The following is a 16298-nucleotide window of genomic DNA, read 5'->3' as shown; positions in this document are numbered from 1 at the left end:
CTTGAGGTGTAGAGACAACAACATTATCAATTTGTCCACGCCCTCACCCTGTGCCTCAAATAGAGAGGTCCACTTCGCAACACGGAACTCTTGTTCTTGCGTCCCGTCCGTAATGATCAATCAACACTGCACCTCTGATTTCATTTACAGCCTCCACAACTTCCGTCACAAGTAGCCAGCCAGCCAGTTTTGCTTTGTAACACAAACAAAATCCGTTCCTGGCAGTAGCGTCATGGGCGTTATGGGGAGTAAGGAGGGCGGTGAGTAAGGTGGCGTAAATGGAGAGGCTGGATCGTGAAAATTCTTGGCTGCTAGGCCACCAAGAATTAATAGTAAGTGAAAGTTGGGGAGAAATATAGACAGCTAACATGTGAACGAGACCGGGTTTCTTTCACGGCAGAACTTCACCATCTTAGTTTTGATTAGAAACAAGACCTACAATGGCTCTACTCGATCTCCATTGTACGTAATACTGCTTCTTTCAAACCTACGTGAGTATCTAAGTACTCAAGTAGCGAGATGCGACATTGCCTGAACAGGCCAAACTCGCCTCGTGAAACACGTTGTGCGTGTGTGTGTGTGTAAGAGAGAGAGAGAGAGAGGGAGGGAGGGAGAACGAGAGCGACAGAGAAAAATTATCATAGTGTTGCACCATTGTGCATGACGGGCAAGTATCGACGACTGTGCAAGGAACGCCCAGTGGACAGTAATTTGATGACAGCCTTTTCTTTTATTGGTATCTCCATCTTGCAAAAGACAGACATAGGGTAGTTAGCTTTTCCACCTAATTGCATTCTCAATATCCCACAGTCCATCTTAACTCTGTCGCATTTCGAAAAGGTCAGAAACCGCTGGCTGGCGACAGCGATAGACCGCTCCATAGCACCTCCCGCTGAATCAAATCAATGTACTGTGGCTACTATAGCCTCAAAACCTCATGCGGTCGTAGACCATCCCACTCTGGTTCATGCCGCCATAGGCCATACCGTTAAAGCGTGGTCCGTTATTCCCGAAACCATTCTGGTATCCAGGATGAACTCCGTACGCGGGCAAGTTCTAGGCACCCTCGGTAGCCTTAGGCTCAGTCGCACTGGGGGCATACGAAGCTTGAGCTCTGTTCTTCTTGATGACTTCCTTCACTCGTTCCTCCGCCTCATCCCAATCCTCGGTATCGAGCTTGACCAAGTCAATACCATACTGCTCGGCAATCTTGCTCAAGGCATCGAAACTTTTCTTATCGTAAACGAAGCTGATGCTGACCCCGACACGGCCAAATCGACCGGTTCGGCCGATACGGTGCAGATAAGTCTCGGCATCTGGTTCAGTGTCGCCTCTTCCCTTCATGGGAATGTCATAGTTGATAACCATGGACACACTGGAAACATCGATACCACGAGCCAAAACGTTGGTGGTAATGAGAACCTTGTTCTCGCCTTGGCGGAATTTGGACAAAAGATTATCTCGCTCGAATCCATCAAAAGCGGCATGGAGTGCAGAGACCTTGTGACCATCTGCTACCATCCGCCTCTGAATCTCGTTGGCGCTTTCTCGTGTCTGTGCAGAGTTAGACTAGAGATCCAACGATACCCAGTACTACTTACCTTGACGAAGATGACTGACTGGCCGATGGTCATCAACCCATAAAGCTTACAGAGAATATCGTACTTGGTGTTGTCATCTGGGCAGTCGATGAACATTTGAGAAATGCCCTTGACTGTGAGCTCACTACGCTGCAACTTAAGACTATGGGCGTTAGGCGCGAACTTGCTGGCATATTTCATGACGTTCTCGGGGAAGGTGGCCGAAAAAAGAAGGACCTGAATGTCCTTGGGCAGCATGCTATCAAGTTTCAGCGTTTTGTCGGTAAACTCCAACTTGGTGGGGACTTACTTCTTGACCCTAAGGCACTGGTCCCCGAGTCCTTGCTGATCCAGCATGTTGTCGGCCTCATCAAGGACAAGGACGCGGAGCTGAGAGACATCTAACTGTCTGCGCCGAATGATATCCATCACTGTACCTGGAGTACCGACAATGACACTAGCTCTGACGGGTTCTCCGCGAGGGAGTGCGCCAGGGATCGCAGCAGCAACCTTCTTATTCTCGATAAAGCGGCCTATGGCGTTGATAACTCCTTCAATTTGTCGCGCCAGTTCTCGGCTAGGTGCAAGAGCAAGAGCTTGGGGCTGGTCAGGTTTGCTGAAGTCAACTCGCGACAATATCGCGGTCACAAAGGCAGCGGTTTTGCCAGTGCCAGACTGAGACTGCGCCAACATGTTTCGCGGCGGATCGCTAAGCATCAGCGGAAGAGATCTGCCTTGTACCTTGGAGGGCTTCAGGAAGTTAAGGCTGAGGAGACCCTTCAGAATATCCTCACGGCTGAAATAGAAATGTCAGTTATGTTTCTCCCAGAATGAGATGATCACCACTTACAGGCCGAGATCCTGCCAGGTGGTGGCAGAGTGGAAGGGGGTAGCTTCATTGTTCTGTAGCTCGCTAAGGGAGACCTCGACATCCCATTCAGGCTCATGGAGACCAGAGCCCCCGAGGTCCTCGATGTTGCCGTCGGCTTGGCCAAGTTCGCCAGTAGAGGCGGGAGCACTTTCGGCTGGAGGCTCCGCGGCAGCCTCATCGGGCTTTGTAATTCGGCTCGCAAGATCAGCCATGGCGGATGTATTGTTATGCTGTGAAAATCGTTTCGGCGATCGCAATGTGGAAGGAGAGAGAAGTCGATACGGTGGGGGGAGGCGGTGGTAAAGTTCTCGAGGCCCTGCAGCAGGCGCTAGAAAACAAACTGCCCAGCAAGATCACGACGTTCCTTTAACCTGCACGAGCCAGCGCCGAAAGGCTTTGAAAATATATGGAAATGAAAAATGTTGAGGTATGGGTTAGCCCAAGTCAAGAGAAATACTCAAGCAGGTAGGCAGGTGGATAAGGTACCTAGGCATAAACAAAAGCTCATGCCAGTTACCGCGAGGTGATGAGAGGTGAATGGACTGGGAAGCTTCCTTCTCCAAAGTTTTGGCGGGGTCCAAGTTCTTGGAGGGGTACATGCAGAGCAGGGCAGGTGAGGCGCCTTGGGTGCCTAGGAAGGTACCTAAGTACCTACCGATTGGGTGGAGTCCATTCAAGCTTCCATCAATGCTCACCTCTAGGTTACCTTACCTAAGTTACCTACTAGGTAGTACTAAGGTAAGGTAGGTAGGTACCAGTAGTAGACACATCCTGTAACTATAATGTGGGCGACAACCGCTAATTACCCGGCGCATTTGCTCTCACATCAACTGTGGATCTAATCCAGACTCATACAGTTATATAAATCAAGATAACTTCAGCATAAAGCTCGAGACTCAACTTACGCAACCATCTCATGGACTAGGACATATTAAGACTCAGCTCCTTAAGCTTTCAGAGCTCCATACATCATACAATAGTCCTGAATAACAACAATGGCAGCTCCGCCGCCGCCACCACCTCAAGGAGGGCTATCTCTCTACGAGAACCTGCTGGATCCTAATGATACGCCTTCAGCCTCAGCGACGATATCTTCAGCACCTGTTCTGTACAGCCAAACAGAAGACACATCTGCAGAAATTGCCGTCAAGAAGCCCATTGATCCCGCCCTTCGCTTTCAACCTATACGTCGTCCACAGGTGAAGCAAGCCACGCCAAAGCTGGCATTCCCCAAGCCAGCTGTATCTAAGCAGGCTGTGAATCCGGCTCCTCCCGCTCCTGTGCAACCGAAGACTACGCTTGCAGACTGGGCCGCAACTGAGGAAGATGAGTGGATGTATGGTATGGGTGAAAAGCGTCAGCGTGGCGGTCGCAAGAAGAAGAAAAAGAGACAACAAGAGGAATTTGAGACGAACTGGGACGATATCTATGACCCTACACGGCCAACTAATGTTGAAGAGTACCTGCATAGTGATGAGAAAGTCCAAGACGTCAGAGATTGGAAAGCCTTGCTTTATAGGCACCGGCGTGAACGCGATGGAAGCGACCTCTCAGACGAGGACGAGGACGAACAAACCCGGCATGTTCCTTCAAGTGAGTTCACTACGAACAACCTCTTAGTTAAATTCTTACCTGTATCAGATCAGTTCGCTCCACCTTCGTCATATGCTTTCGCACCACCACCGCCTCAATCACCCCCAGCAGGACCAACTCCAGGCGATGTTAGTGGGGACGATGCATTTGCTCGCCGTGTAGCTATATCTCAAGGGGACGCTCCTCCGCCTGCTGCACAAGCATCACCCTCTCAGCCTTCCAATTCCGCGACCATATCACGCGCTCCCGTAAGATATTCAAAGCCACATGACGACGAAGACGCAACAGAGGATAAAGTCGAAGATGATGCGTATTCTCCGCCCCCAGCTCTTGGGTCCAGTCTTCCAGAACAGCCTGGTGATGATGCTCAGGCTCGGTCAAGCCGTCCAGGCCAGTCTGGTTTTGCCCATCGATTGATGAGCAAATACGGATGGACAAAGGGCAGTGGCCTTGGTGCTGATGAGTCAGGAATTGTCAACCCTTTGCGTGTTCAAGTCGAGAAGCGGCGGAAGAAAGCCGACGCAAATGGCGGAGGATGGGCCGAGCCAGGTGGTAAGGGTAAGATCGTTGGTGGGAAGCGCAAAGAGGAAAACACAGGCAAGTTTGGTACTATGAGTGATGTCATAGTACTGCGCAATATGCTTGAGAACTTGCCGAATCTCGAGGAGGAGATTGCAGGAGGTTTGGGACAAGAGATCGGAGAAGAGTGTGGAGAAAAGGTTTGTGATAGTTATGTCCTTCTTCAGGCATGGTATAATTAACAAAGATACAGTACGGGCGCGTGGAGAGACTATACATTGACCAGGAAAGTCGCAGAGTGTTTATCAAGTTCACAAATCAAGTTTCAGCCCTTCGGGTAAATATCCTGTTTCATCTTTCACAACAGCAAACAGCTGACAACTCATACAGGCAGTCAACGAACTAGACGGTCGTGTATTCAATGGTAATACAATAGTCCCCGAATTCTTCGATACAGAAAAGTTTGAGCAGGGTAAGTATCACTAAAAAGGGTGCTTCTTACGACAGGTCAAGGCTAGACCATGTGACAGAAGCAAAGATTAAGGGGCAGAAACAATTCTTATACTGAAGTATTATCAATATGGAGATATACCCGTCATAGGTTTGAAGGAAGCGACTTTGCCCAACCAGAGTTGGTATTCAGCATGAAACAAGATTCCAGTAAATACACTCGTGTAACCCACCCCTTCTCAGGCGTTGGTGTTGTCTTGAATGTGATATTCCTTAGGAAGGGCAAAGTTAGAAGATACATAGATGGAAAGCACATTTCACTCATAATTTAACCAGGGTAAACCCCAAATGTCAAGAGCCGTTGGCAACTAGGTGGATAGAGAAGGGTTTATATTCATTATGGACCTGCAACTTGGCAATGCTTGATATTAGTTGCAGACCGAAAAGATACATGATAGTCAGAATAAGGAAGAAGCGCTTATCACGGACTAAGTACCTTGAGATGATTAGCAAAAGAGAAATGTCAATTTTCAAGGCTCGGCGAACATGATCTCAAGAATAAAGTCCAAATACAATCGATTATTAAGCTCTAACAGGTTATCCTTTACACGCAGTTACCCCACCCCCATGAAAAGCATTTTGTGCCCCATGATGACCAAGCACAATATGTCGTAGAGAAAAGTCAGGAAACATGATGACGGCGATAATGACGCCTTTAAGAGAAATCCAGCAATCTTCATATCCGTGCTTAGAAGAGCTGGGCAACGGCAGCAACACCTGCAAGAGCAAGAACAGCCATGTTGACGCTGACGATGCCAGCAGCATCCTCCTTGTCGTCACTGTTGTTGCTCTCGGAAGAGCCGTCGCTCTCCTCACCACCGTCCTTGCCCGCGTTGGCCTCCTTGTTGTTAGATGTGCACTTCTCCTCACCATCGATCTTCTTGTCCTTCTTGAGGTTGTCGAAGTAGTCACAGAACTCCTTGATATCGGTGGTCGAGGAAACAACGACACTGCCACTAACTTGGTCAAGCTTGGGAAGTTCCACCCTGGGGTCACTCATTAGACTTGGAATTTCTGTATGCTAGAGGGGTTTTACTCACTTCTCGAAGCTGCCTCGGAGGGCAACACCACCGGTGACCTTCTCGAGCTTGGGGAAATCATCAATAGCCTCAAGCTTGGTGTTGTTCTGGATGGTGAAACCGCCGCCAATCTCCTCCAGGACGGGGAAGGAAACGTTGGTGAGCTTGTTCATGTCGACAAGAGACAGTGTCTCCGTGATCGTGGTCAGGTTGGGGGCGGAGAAAGACTTGAGCTCGGGGTTGGCGCTCAGCTTCAAGCTCTTGGTCACCTCCTGGAGAGCAGGAACCTTGAAGGACTTGGCGCTAGAAATTTGGATCTCGGCGGCAGTCTCGAGCTTGTTCATGGTAATTTCCATAACGTCGTTGCCATTGTCGAAGATCAGGAGCTGGGTGGTAACGTTGACGAGATCGGAGTTGAAAGCGTTCATCTTTCGGTTGTTATCAATTTGGAAACTCTCGACACTGGCGACGCTGAGACCGCTAAGATCACTGATGAAAGTGTCGGTGATTCGAATGCTCTTGATCTTAGTAACGCCTTCGGTACCGAAGTTCAGCTCGCCGAGTCGGGGAAGCTTGATGAAGCTAAGCTCGCCCAGGCTCTCGAGTGAAGAGAAATCGAGGTTGTTGAGGGCCTCGAGGTTGTTGAGCTCGAAGGTTCCAGTGATGGAATTGATAGTGGTGCTGGAGAGAGAGATAAGGTCTCCAGCGTTCTTGGCCTGGAAGTTACCCTTGATCTGCTTGGGGCCGTTGATGACAACGGCACCGGAAACAGACTTGTCAACGATGATATCGGCGTCAACAACATCGCAGCTGATGACTTGTGTAGGTTCGGTGATCTTGATGTCCTTGGTACAAGTGGCAGCTAGACACGATTGTTGTCAGTAGGGTATCTGAGATGGTGCATCTGATTTTACCCACCAGAAACGGCAGAGACACCGAGGGCCGCAATGGCCGAGAGGACCTTAACGGAATGCATTATGATCTGAATAAACAAGCAATTAGATAACGTTGACTATACACGGGTGCGTGAAGAAGACTGCGGGCTGATCTGTGACGGTGGTTCCTATAAATGTCGGTCCAAAGTAGAGCCGCCTCGAAAGGAGCAATGCTGATGACGAATGGTGTCAAAGCGAGCAACTGCAATACAATGTCGTGTAGATGTCGGTGCTCGATAGCAAGGCCCCTTTTTTGGCAGGAAAAGGGATGTTCAATGGCAACCAACCTGGAAGGAATGCGTGAGGAGGGGGGGGAGAGGAGATGCGTCAAGTCAAACCGTAGGTAGGCAAGAAATGACCAAATCGCAAAGTGAATGGAGAAGGAAGAGCGTACAGAAAGATTATCTCGGGGCAGGTGAAGGAAGAGAGAAAGAAAGAAAACAAGACGGCAAGAAAGACGGGACGGAACGGTTGAAACCAATCAAGGAGCACAAGCCAAGTAAATTCGCGTCTCGGCAAGCATCTCACAATGGATCGAGCCAGTCGACCGAGCGATGAACGTTCGTACGTACGTACCTAATTTGTAAGGGGAAAGGATCCTGTGATTTTGTTGGATGGTGTTGATTCTTGAAATCCTTGGGAGTTTCTCGGCGAACGACTGAGATATATCACGGAACTGTAAGAATATTCCTAGAACTAGACAAAGTCTGGCAGAGTATAGCCTGACGAAAAACGAGTGGCGTGAAGAGAAAAACTGGACGAGAATATTACCGACGAGGAGAGGAAAGAAGAGGTTCGAAGGAGCGAGAGAAAAAGAGAGGAGGAGACGGGAGGGAGGAGATGAAAGATGGTCGACCGAGATGAGTGCACGGTGGGAATTCGGCGCCGCCTGCGTTGGGCATGGGGCATGAGGCGCCAGGGGAGCTACCAGGGTGGGTTCGAGTTGGATGGCAAAACCTAACTTGATGGACAAAAGCAGGGCACCGACAGGTCAATCACCAGTTTCGGGGCCCATTCTCCCAGGGGCACTCAGACACTGAAAGACCAAAAAGGAACCAGTACCGGCCCAAGGCGATGCCAGGGCGAGCTGGACTCCAGACTCCAGTGTGGACTGGACGGGTGCAACGGATCCATTGACCAGGTGTGAGAAATGCCTACTACCTAGGGGGATAGACGGCATAGGCACTAATCTCCTGCTAATGGTTCAGAGACATGGGCCCACTGACTTGGTTACGCCTCATCCGTTACTGTATGTACATATCAGACTACTATCAGTGCACCGCTCAACACGACGTGAATTATTATTGACACCGACCAGTGACCACCACTGAACTATCAAGACGCTAGCTAATCCATTGAGGTTTTTTGGGTTTCAATCTGTCCTAGTCTGAGGCAATGTAGGTTCTTTTTCTGCCTGTATTCTCGAGCCAAGGCCTTATGCGCTCGCATTTATACCAACCTCCGGCTTCACAAAAAGCCCAATGGCCGCGTAAGCAGCCCTGAGCTAGATGCAACAATCATGACAGCACTATCTGCCCTCCAGTCTGCTTGGCCTGCAACCAAAACAATCAACAGCCCCCAAAGAGGAAATTAGTGGGTACATACCTTCTTCTGCCTCTTTGACTTTAACTGCGTTGCATGCATTAGCGGGCTCTACCAGGCACCGCGGCTCCTATAGCCACTCCAAGCGCACAGCGCGCATTACTGAATACCTGCCTATAGTAGGTATATCCAGCTTTGAATGGATTTTTTCACTTATCCTTCCAGGTAATCTTCTTTCATAGTAGACAATCATTCTCGAGGAGGCATATTTGCGCACGGTTCTTTTATTAGACTCACTCTGGTATATGTACTCTAAGTACTCCGTAGATTGTCCTTATTATTCCCTGACAATCTCAACACCAAAATTAGCTACAATCTCCAGCTTTCTCTAATTCCATCCCATCGCATGCAGGCGAGATTTGCACCCCATTCAGCTACGGACGATGCTCAGAGCATCCACTTTTCGCATCAACTAGCAGGGGCCTTAAACTCCCATGTCTTTCAACCTGTTGATAGTAAAATACCTTCCAATCGATCAATTCCGTAGTGTCATTACCCAGCAATGGCACCCCCTTACAAAGTATTCGCTAACAGACGGAGACATTGCACCGCCTTCCTTGTCAAACTCATCTTGTTCCATTTGTCTTCATTTACATATGATTTCACGATCCAGGCTGGGCCTGGATTCTCAATCTTCAATTCCTTTCTTCTGCTGAGACGTCATCATTTCCACGAGACAATTATGATGCCAGTCGGAGGCAAAGGTTACACAGCCGACCTGTCAAGGGCGAGAAATGCTGTATGCCTGGCATAAGGGTAGGACAGAGTCCAGTTACAGATATGACAATCATTCAACCGAGCGAACACGAGCCTATCTCCAATGACACGAGTATTAAATCGAACTCGTTGATCGATATCAGACCCAGGTGATTGTAGAATCATTTATCGCAGTAACCAGGCATAATAAACACCACTCAAGGTCTGAAATCTTATTGCTACTGACAATACGATACGACTTTTCTCGGCATCGAAACTTCCGGAGGCTCCGGGGATAACAAAGCCCAATGCTTCTTCTCCCTTTACGGATATTTCTATCATCATTCCACTTCACGCACTTGCTTCCCTTTCCTTTATCATATCTCTTCAGTATTCGGAGTCTCGGACAACTAATATGGAACGCGACTGTCACTGCCGCCGGAGTTCATGTGCCTCTTTGTCTTTGTCTTTGTCCTTTTCTTTTTTCTTTTTCTCTTTCCCCTTTAACATAAGTCTCAAGTGATGTGGTAGTCCTGTGTTTGATCCCAGCCTGCCCAGCCCTTCTTTATCTCAGTGGATTGTCACTCCTACAAATGTGCTGGGGCACATGCCGCGGATAGATCCAAGGTTACGATTGAAATGGACTTTTTTTTCTCGCACCGCCCTTTAACCGAAATTCGCCCCTGATTTGTTTTTATGCCATGTCACAGTGGCCATGGGTTTGTTATCTTTCAGTTTCACGGACTCAAGATATCCATTGAGGATGATATTGATCAAAATCATCATCCAGGTGGTCAAAACAACACACCAGAGCATATTGGGCATGTCTATCTTCTGTGTATCTCAGACAATGGCTTTTCAGGGTTAATTGGCCTCATTGAAAAATCCCAGCCTCGAAGGCCTTTCCGAACCATTGGAGGGAAGGAAAACACTGTCTGTTATCAGCTGAGGGCACACGGCTATGAATGGCACTGCATACACGTGTGGACGCTAATTTAGATCAGATATGCCCGGATTTCCTCCCGTTGGCCACTCGGTTGAGTCTTCCGCTGTCCAAGAGGCCACGACGGACGCCTCCATTCCATCGAAGCGTGTACATATGTACCTAAATCGAAGTTATCCGTCGCCCCTTGACGCGTTACACTCTCCACACTCAGACAGCCAAGCCTGCAGCTTGTGTGGGATCGGCTCCGTCACTAACCAAGCATCTTCCCACTTCCCGCTTCAATATCTGCCCAGACCTTGCAAAGACTCGACGATTTGCGAAGTGGTTGCACAAGACTTTCATTTATGGGCCTTGCTCCGTGGAGGTTAAATTCATCACATTGGTCCCATTTAACTCTCGCGATCTGCGAGCTAATGTCGAGTTCGTTGTTCGTCAGACACGTATTCATGCGTCTTGTCTGATACATTGTACTTACATGGCAACCTCACTGTCATTGTTTTTAGGGGTTTTTTTTTTTTTTTTTGCAACCTTCACGATGTACCAAGATGCCAGGATGCATCGAGGCCCGCTACGGAGTACAGTCTCGGCAGCGGCGTCTTTGGTCGATTCGTGGCGCAACCGTCTTCGCGCCGTTATGGGTGAATCCACAAAAGCAGGCCTCCCCTGGAGCTGATCGCCGATGGCGAATCATGTCCTTTGTGCAAGTTCAGCCAATTATGTTTGCTGCCATGATCCTTGAACAGCAATAAGAGATATGCTCTGTAAACGAAAAGGCCTCACCAACTCATTGCAGTATGAGAAACCGATTATATATTGTTAGACGCGTACGTCGGACCTTATTCACCGGGTCCAGACAGAGGACAGCTATAGTACATAAATATTTGCATTGAATCTGTAATGTGACATCACCACTCGCAGTAGTGACCGCGGAAGTGTACCATATCCGATCAACACAATGTGGGATCTTTGTCTACGAGGCACAACAACAACAAACAAACACCGCCCCAGCAACCAAAGTTTATTCCATTGTACTGATATCGGTCTCCTCGACTCGCCACATATACCACATGAAGAGACTTCGATATGGCGAGAACTTAGCCGACAGCTCAGTCATATCCTGCTCCGACATGTACTTCCATTTACCACCGCCTTTGGCCTTTAGCTTGGCAACATCACGCCCCACGAATGCAGCCATTCCTCTCTGAACGCCTAGATCACCGAGTGAAAAGACGTCCATCCTTTTGAGCCCGAAGCATGCAAACATCTCAACGGACCACTTCCCAAGGCCTCTCACGGCAATCAGCTTTTCCATGACCTCTGCATCCGAAGCATCATGGAGCATTTGAGCACTAAGTTCTCCACTGACGAACTTTTCTGCGAGACCCTTGATGTACTCGGCTTTGCGTTGCGATAGACCTGCTGTACGGAGCTCGTCGATCGACTTGGAAGCCACCTGGGAGGGGTGAGGGAATCGGTTTCCTGGTTGCTCCTCGAACAATGTGAGGAACTTGGCCTTTATAGACTTGGCTGCAGCTCCTGATACCTGCTGGCTAATGATGCCACTGGAGAGGTTCTCAAATGGGTCTATCTTCTCTGCCAGTCCCTCTGGTGAGAAAACTCTGCAGTGGTGGCTCTCTACAAGGGGTTTCATGCGAGGATCAACTTTGACCAGATAGTCGCATGCCTCTTTAAGGAGATTCTCTGTTGTCGTCTTGGCCTGAGGTGCCTTGCTGGGCGATAAATTATCAATGTCCCGTGAGGTAACAAGACGCGACGTCTCTGGTGAGAGTAGTGTTGCGTTTGTCAGCCTGGGGTTTGCAAGTCGTGTAACGGCCGCAGTACGAGGCTTCTTGGTGATGCTAGTCGGCTCAGCAAAGAGCCCAGCAGCAGCAGGCGTTGGTGTCTTTGGTGGCGGAACAGCTGATATTGCAGGTTCGTCTTGTGCTCGCTTCCTTGGGGGTGGTGTTGAAGGTGCTTCGGGCTCGTCCTCAACTGCAGCTGCTTTACGCTTCCGACCTGCAGCCGTCGATCTTGGTTTCTCCAATGACTCCGTCACGGAAGCAGGCTGAGCGCTGATGCGTGAGGATCGCCTCGTGGTGACCATGATGTGCGTCGAACTGAGTCCTGTCCTTGTTCCGAGTATTTGTGAATATGATGTGAATTGCTGCAAAGCCAGGGAGGTACGACGTCGTAAGAGCAAAGTGGGCATAACACAATCCGGCTCACGGTAGATGCACCGCTACTCACAAGTAGCCTCCGGCGTAGTAGAGCGTTTTTTCTTCTAGAAATTGGCAAGTATTCCTGTTGGCGAAAGTGTCAGTCTTTTGCTTATTCACGTTTATGAGTCCTTGGGATATGCGACCTGTCTTATGTCATTGGTCGATCTCTTAGCGTATTTAGAGCCAATAACGCCACAGGTTGAATAAGGTACCTTCCATTACCTCCACCGTCAATTAAGACAACGGACTGGCGATTACGGAGTAGTTACCTAGGTATGGATTTGTAACCTGTATCTACGTCTTCTCTTTATAAATGTCTTGTGTAGCCTATATTTTTGACCAGGTTTCTATCATTTCTTGGTACAAGCTTATATCTGCCCCAGTGAATCCGTAGAGTGTACTGTTACATACTAGTCAGTTGAAAGACCAAACAGAGACGTAACATTGTGTATAAACAGCGAGTGCGAGGCGAGGCGAAGTCTCCCTCGCTTGTAGCGCGGTATCACGCACCGCCGACATACAATGCGATTCGTTCCAAAGGTCAACAGAAGAAGAAGAAGAAGAAGAAGAAGAAGAAGAAGGAGATTAGCATCTATTCAAAAAGACCCATAGCCACGACTTCGGTTGCTTCTTCAGAGCACTCTCTAGGGTAAGCATATATCCGTCGCTGACGTTAGCCTTTCCATCCGCCCACACGGCCGCCGTTTCGATAGGGGCTATCTGCTGAACCACTGCCCGTAGAATGGAGCTCACGGCGGGTCAGTGGAGTGCCTGGAACGCTCGAGGGACCCTGTCCCGGCCACAACCCGGACTGTCGTGTCGAGCCAACGAAAGTCAAGGTGCTGATCCGAGCTATCGCAACGTGGATTAAGGTCATGTCAACAGTGCTTTTTGGTTTACTTTTCTTACCTGGATTCTTGCACCCGATGCCTGTCGACTTCACCAATTCTTAATAGAGTACCATCACACACTCGTTTTCGGTCGTACCATCTATTTTTGCTTAATGCGAACATTATATGTTCTGAGCCACTCTGGTAACGCTAGGCCCCTTACGCGACAGCAATAACCTCAAAGCCGCCAGCAAAACCCCTGTACAAAGGCGTATCAGGGTGTAGTCTACCTAAGCACGAAATTACACGGGAGCCGCCGTAGGACTCTGCGGTACTGAACAGGATCAAAGGGTTGTTAGACGGAGCCGTTGCGGTAGGAGAATTGAAAGAACAGCGAACCTTGGAAGACCTCACGTGGTTGCTGACGACAAAACGTGAGCACAGCTGTGACGACGGCGCCAGTTGTCGCCTCTGCTACCGTTTATTTTACCCGAAGAATAGAGCGAGAGGACGACTTGCTGAAGTATTCACCATGCTTCTCCCTGGTGGCGGACTGAACTGGAAGGCCGCAAAGGCCCAGATGCCTCCAAGCAGAGTATTGCGAAGCAATTTGACACGATCACGACTACTTCTCCTAATAGGCATTACTGGCATTGTGATGCTGCTGTACCGTACTTTTCGAGCACCACCCCCTGGGCCACAAAAGTCTGTACCGTCAACTTGGTTCGAGTAGAGGAACTCGACTAACATGGAAACAGTGTTCGCTGCTGGGGCCCAAACAAGTCGCCTATGGAAATGACACCGAACGAACATGCTCTATGGAATGCACACATGCAGACACCAGTCCTCTTCAACCATCACAAACCACTAAAAGTCGAATCTCCTTCGATCCAGCACATCGACCTGAACCCGATCACTTCGAGCCCACAGGCCATCATCCGAAACGAACGAGTATTGATCTTGACACCTCTCAAGGACGCCGCCCCTTTCCTCAAGAACTACTTCAAACTCATAGCAGAGCTCACTTATCCGCACCGCCTGATCGATCTCGCCTTCTTAATATCTGACTCGAAAGACGATACACTCGCTGTCCTTGCTTCCGAGCTTGACCACCTACAAAAGCGGAAGGACGAGGTGCCATTTAACAGTATCACTGTTGTCGAAAAGAATTTCCATTTCCACCTCAGCCAGGATGCAGAGCAGAGACATGGGTTTGAGGTACAAGCGCCACGTCGCAAAGCCATGGCTAAGGCAAGAAACTACCTCTTGGCTACAGCCCTGAAGCCAGAGCACTCATGGGTGTACTGGCGTGACGTTGATATTGAACAAGCACCAAGACGGATCATTGAAGATTTTGTTGCGCACGATAGAGATATTCTCGTGCCCAGTAGGTCCCCTAAGGATATTCTGAGACATCATGGCACTGACACATCTGAGACATTTGGTTCCACAGGTTCGAGAAGGGTGTTGATATCGAAGGTCGATGTAGGTCCCTCAAGTCTAGCTATGACCAGAGACTTGCTAATTTGCAAACACAGTCGACTACAATTCATGGATCGAGTCCGACAAAGGCCGAAAGCTCGCCAACAGCCTGCCCAAAGACACAGTCATTGTTGAAGGCTACAAGGAATTTGACACTGGGCGCGAATACATGTGCAAGATGGGGGATTGGCGCGAAAACAAAGATGTCGAGGTTCAACTGGATGGTATTGGCGGTGTCAACATTCTGGTCAAGGCAGACGTTCATCGATCAGGTTTGTGGCCACAGTATATCAAGTTCCGTGACGTCGCGGTTGACATCCTTTTTAGGCATCAACTTTCCAGCGTATGCTTTTGAAAACCAGGCCGAGACCGAAGGTTTTGCCAAGATGGCTAAGCGTGCCGGCTATCAAGTTATTGGTCTCCCAAACTACATCGTATGGCATTACGATACACAAGAGAAGGGTGGTAACTTATGATGAGTGCCGGAATTCTGAAGAGCAAGTGGAGTTTTTATTTTATTTTACGTAACTTGTCTACCTGACGACGACTCTCGACCAGCTCACTCCAGACACGCAGACTCATGACGTTACGCCGTTAACGTTTCCAACATTTTTCCAGACCACTCGGTCGATGTTCACCTTCAAGTTAAGCTTGGAAATGAGCAACAAAAGATTATCCTTCAGCGAGTAACTATTTCGTTCGATTCGACTCGATCTGTCGTGTATTTAATACGGTCAATGTGGGCGCTAGGGGTACTTATTGGAGGAAGAGGCTAAAAGTGAAGCATATGCTTTTTGTAATATTGAAGAACTGGGTTCTTATTATCAGTCAGGAAACGCGCTGTGCCATAAAGACTCAGTAGTAAATGTGTGTTAGGAAGAGCAGCATTATAGAGGGAGCTGACGGAGTATGGAGCCAGATGTAATATAGATAATATGGGCCGTTTTCTGGAGTTGAGGATACACTGACGATAATGACCAGTATAATTAGCCAATGGATCTCTCATCCGCTGCCTACCTAGAGGTAGGTATGCTTGAACATGAGCCAACGAACGTAACTACCTAGGTACTTTCTGCAATTCCAGTATGTCAAGAAGTGGAGAGACAAGAGGCGGATATGCGACATTTCACGGAAGAAGAACTCAAGCATGAACATACTAAAAGACCAAGCTATTACACCTAATATTCATCTACCACGTATCACATCTCACTTGCGAATAGCCTCATATTTGGTTGGAGTGACATGGGTAGTTGACATCGGCTACTTGAATATTGCGTCACATGAGACGGGTGCACCTGAGCAATCTTGCAATTATAGCAGCCAGCCCCATAATATGCAATTAAGAGGAAATGGTGGGCAAGGCCTAGGTGCCGTCATCACACAGGCAACGATAAGAGTCCCGCAGGCTACCTTTAACTCTACACTACCTAGGACGGCGACGCTGACGACAAAGAACATCACAACCTACAGGGCATATCGCGCTTCTTATTCATCTA

General features: G+C 48.8%; 5 protein-coding genes across 5 annotated transcripts; 2 read left to right on the top strand and 3 right to left on the bottom strand.

The window, feature by feature from the left end:
* Nucleotides 1-1056: 1056 nt before the first annotated feature.
* FTJAE_2078 (ATP-dependent RNA helicase DBP5) lies at nucleotides 1057-2663 on the bottom strand (the record flags this gene model as incomplete). The annotated part of the gene is made up of 4 exons (XM_037348234.1): nucleotides 1057-1554; nucleotides 1602-1839; nucleotides 1891-2376; nucleotides 2431-2663. 4 exons carry the CDS (start codon nucleotides 2661-2663, stop codon nucleotides 1057-1059), a joined length of 1455 nt encoding a protein of 484 aa, XP_037210822.1.
* Nucleotides 2664-3446: 783 nt separating this feature from the next.
* Nucleotides 3447-5081, top strand: FTJAE_2077 (DNA-damage repair; the record flags this gene model as incomplete). Its single annotated transcript, XM_037348233.1, has 5 exons — nucleotides 3447-4044; nucleotides 4093-4763; nucleotides 4817-4900; nucleotides 4954-5035; nucleotides 5077-5081. The coding sequence occupies 5 exons, from the start codon at nucleotides 3447-3449 to the stop codon at nucleotides 5079-5081; spliced, it is 1440 nt and encodes a 479-aa protein (XP_037210821.1).
* A 680-nt stretch (nucleotides 5082-5761) lies between these two features.
* On the bottom strand, nucleotides 5762-7068 carry FTJAE_2076 (sporulation-specific SPS2; the record flags this gene model as incomplete). Its single annotated transcript, XM_037348232.1, has 3 exons — nucleotides 5762-6059; nucleotides 6114-6954; nucleotides 7011-7068. 3 exons carry the CDS (start codon nucleotides 7066-7068, stop codon nucleotides 5762-5764), a joined length of 1197 nt encoding a protein of 398 aa, XP_037210820.1.
* A 4221-nt stretch (nucleotides 7069-11289) lies between these two features.
* Nucleotides 11290-12375, bottom strand: FTJAE_2075 (DNA-3-methyladenine glycosylase II; the record flags this gene model as incomplete). The annotated part of the gene is made up of 1 exon (XM_037348231.1): nucleotides 11290-12375. One exon carries the CDS (start codon nucleotides 12373-12375, stop codon nucleotides 11290-11292), a length of 1086 nt encoding a protein of 361 aa, XP_037210819.1.
* Nucleotides 12376-13852: 1477 nt separating this feature from the next.
* FTJAE_2074 (mannan polymerase II complex ANP1 subunit) lies at nucleotides 13853-15278 on the top strand (the record flags this gene model as incomplete). The annotated part of the gene is made up of 5 exons (XM_037348230.1): nucleotides 13853-14025; nucleotides 14079-14707; nucleotides 14758-14805; nucleotides 14859-15074; nucleotides 15130-15278. The coding sequence occupies 5 exons, from the start codon at nucleotides 13853-13855 to the stop codon at nucleotides 15276-15278; spliced, it is 1215 nt and encodes a 404-aa protein (XP_037210818.1).
* Between the last annotated feature and the right edge of the window lie 1020 nt (nucleotides 15279-16298).

Source organism: Fusarium tjaetaba, assembly GCF_013396195.1.
Source record: "Fusarium tjaetaba strain NRRL 66243 chromosome Unknown NRRL66243_c0000037, whole genome shotgun sequence".
Classification (NCBI taxonomy): domain Eukaryota; kingdom Fungi; phylum Ascomycota; class Sordariomycetes; order Hypocreales; family Nectriaceae; genus Fusarium; species Fusarium tjaetaba.
The sequence above is the reverse complement of the archived record's forward strand: the minus strand, read 5'-3'. Positions and strand labels throughout refer to the sequence as shown.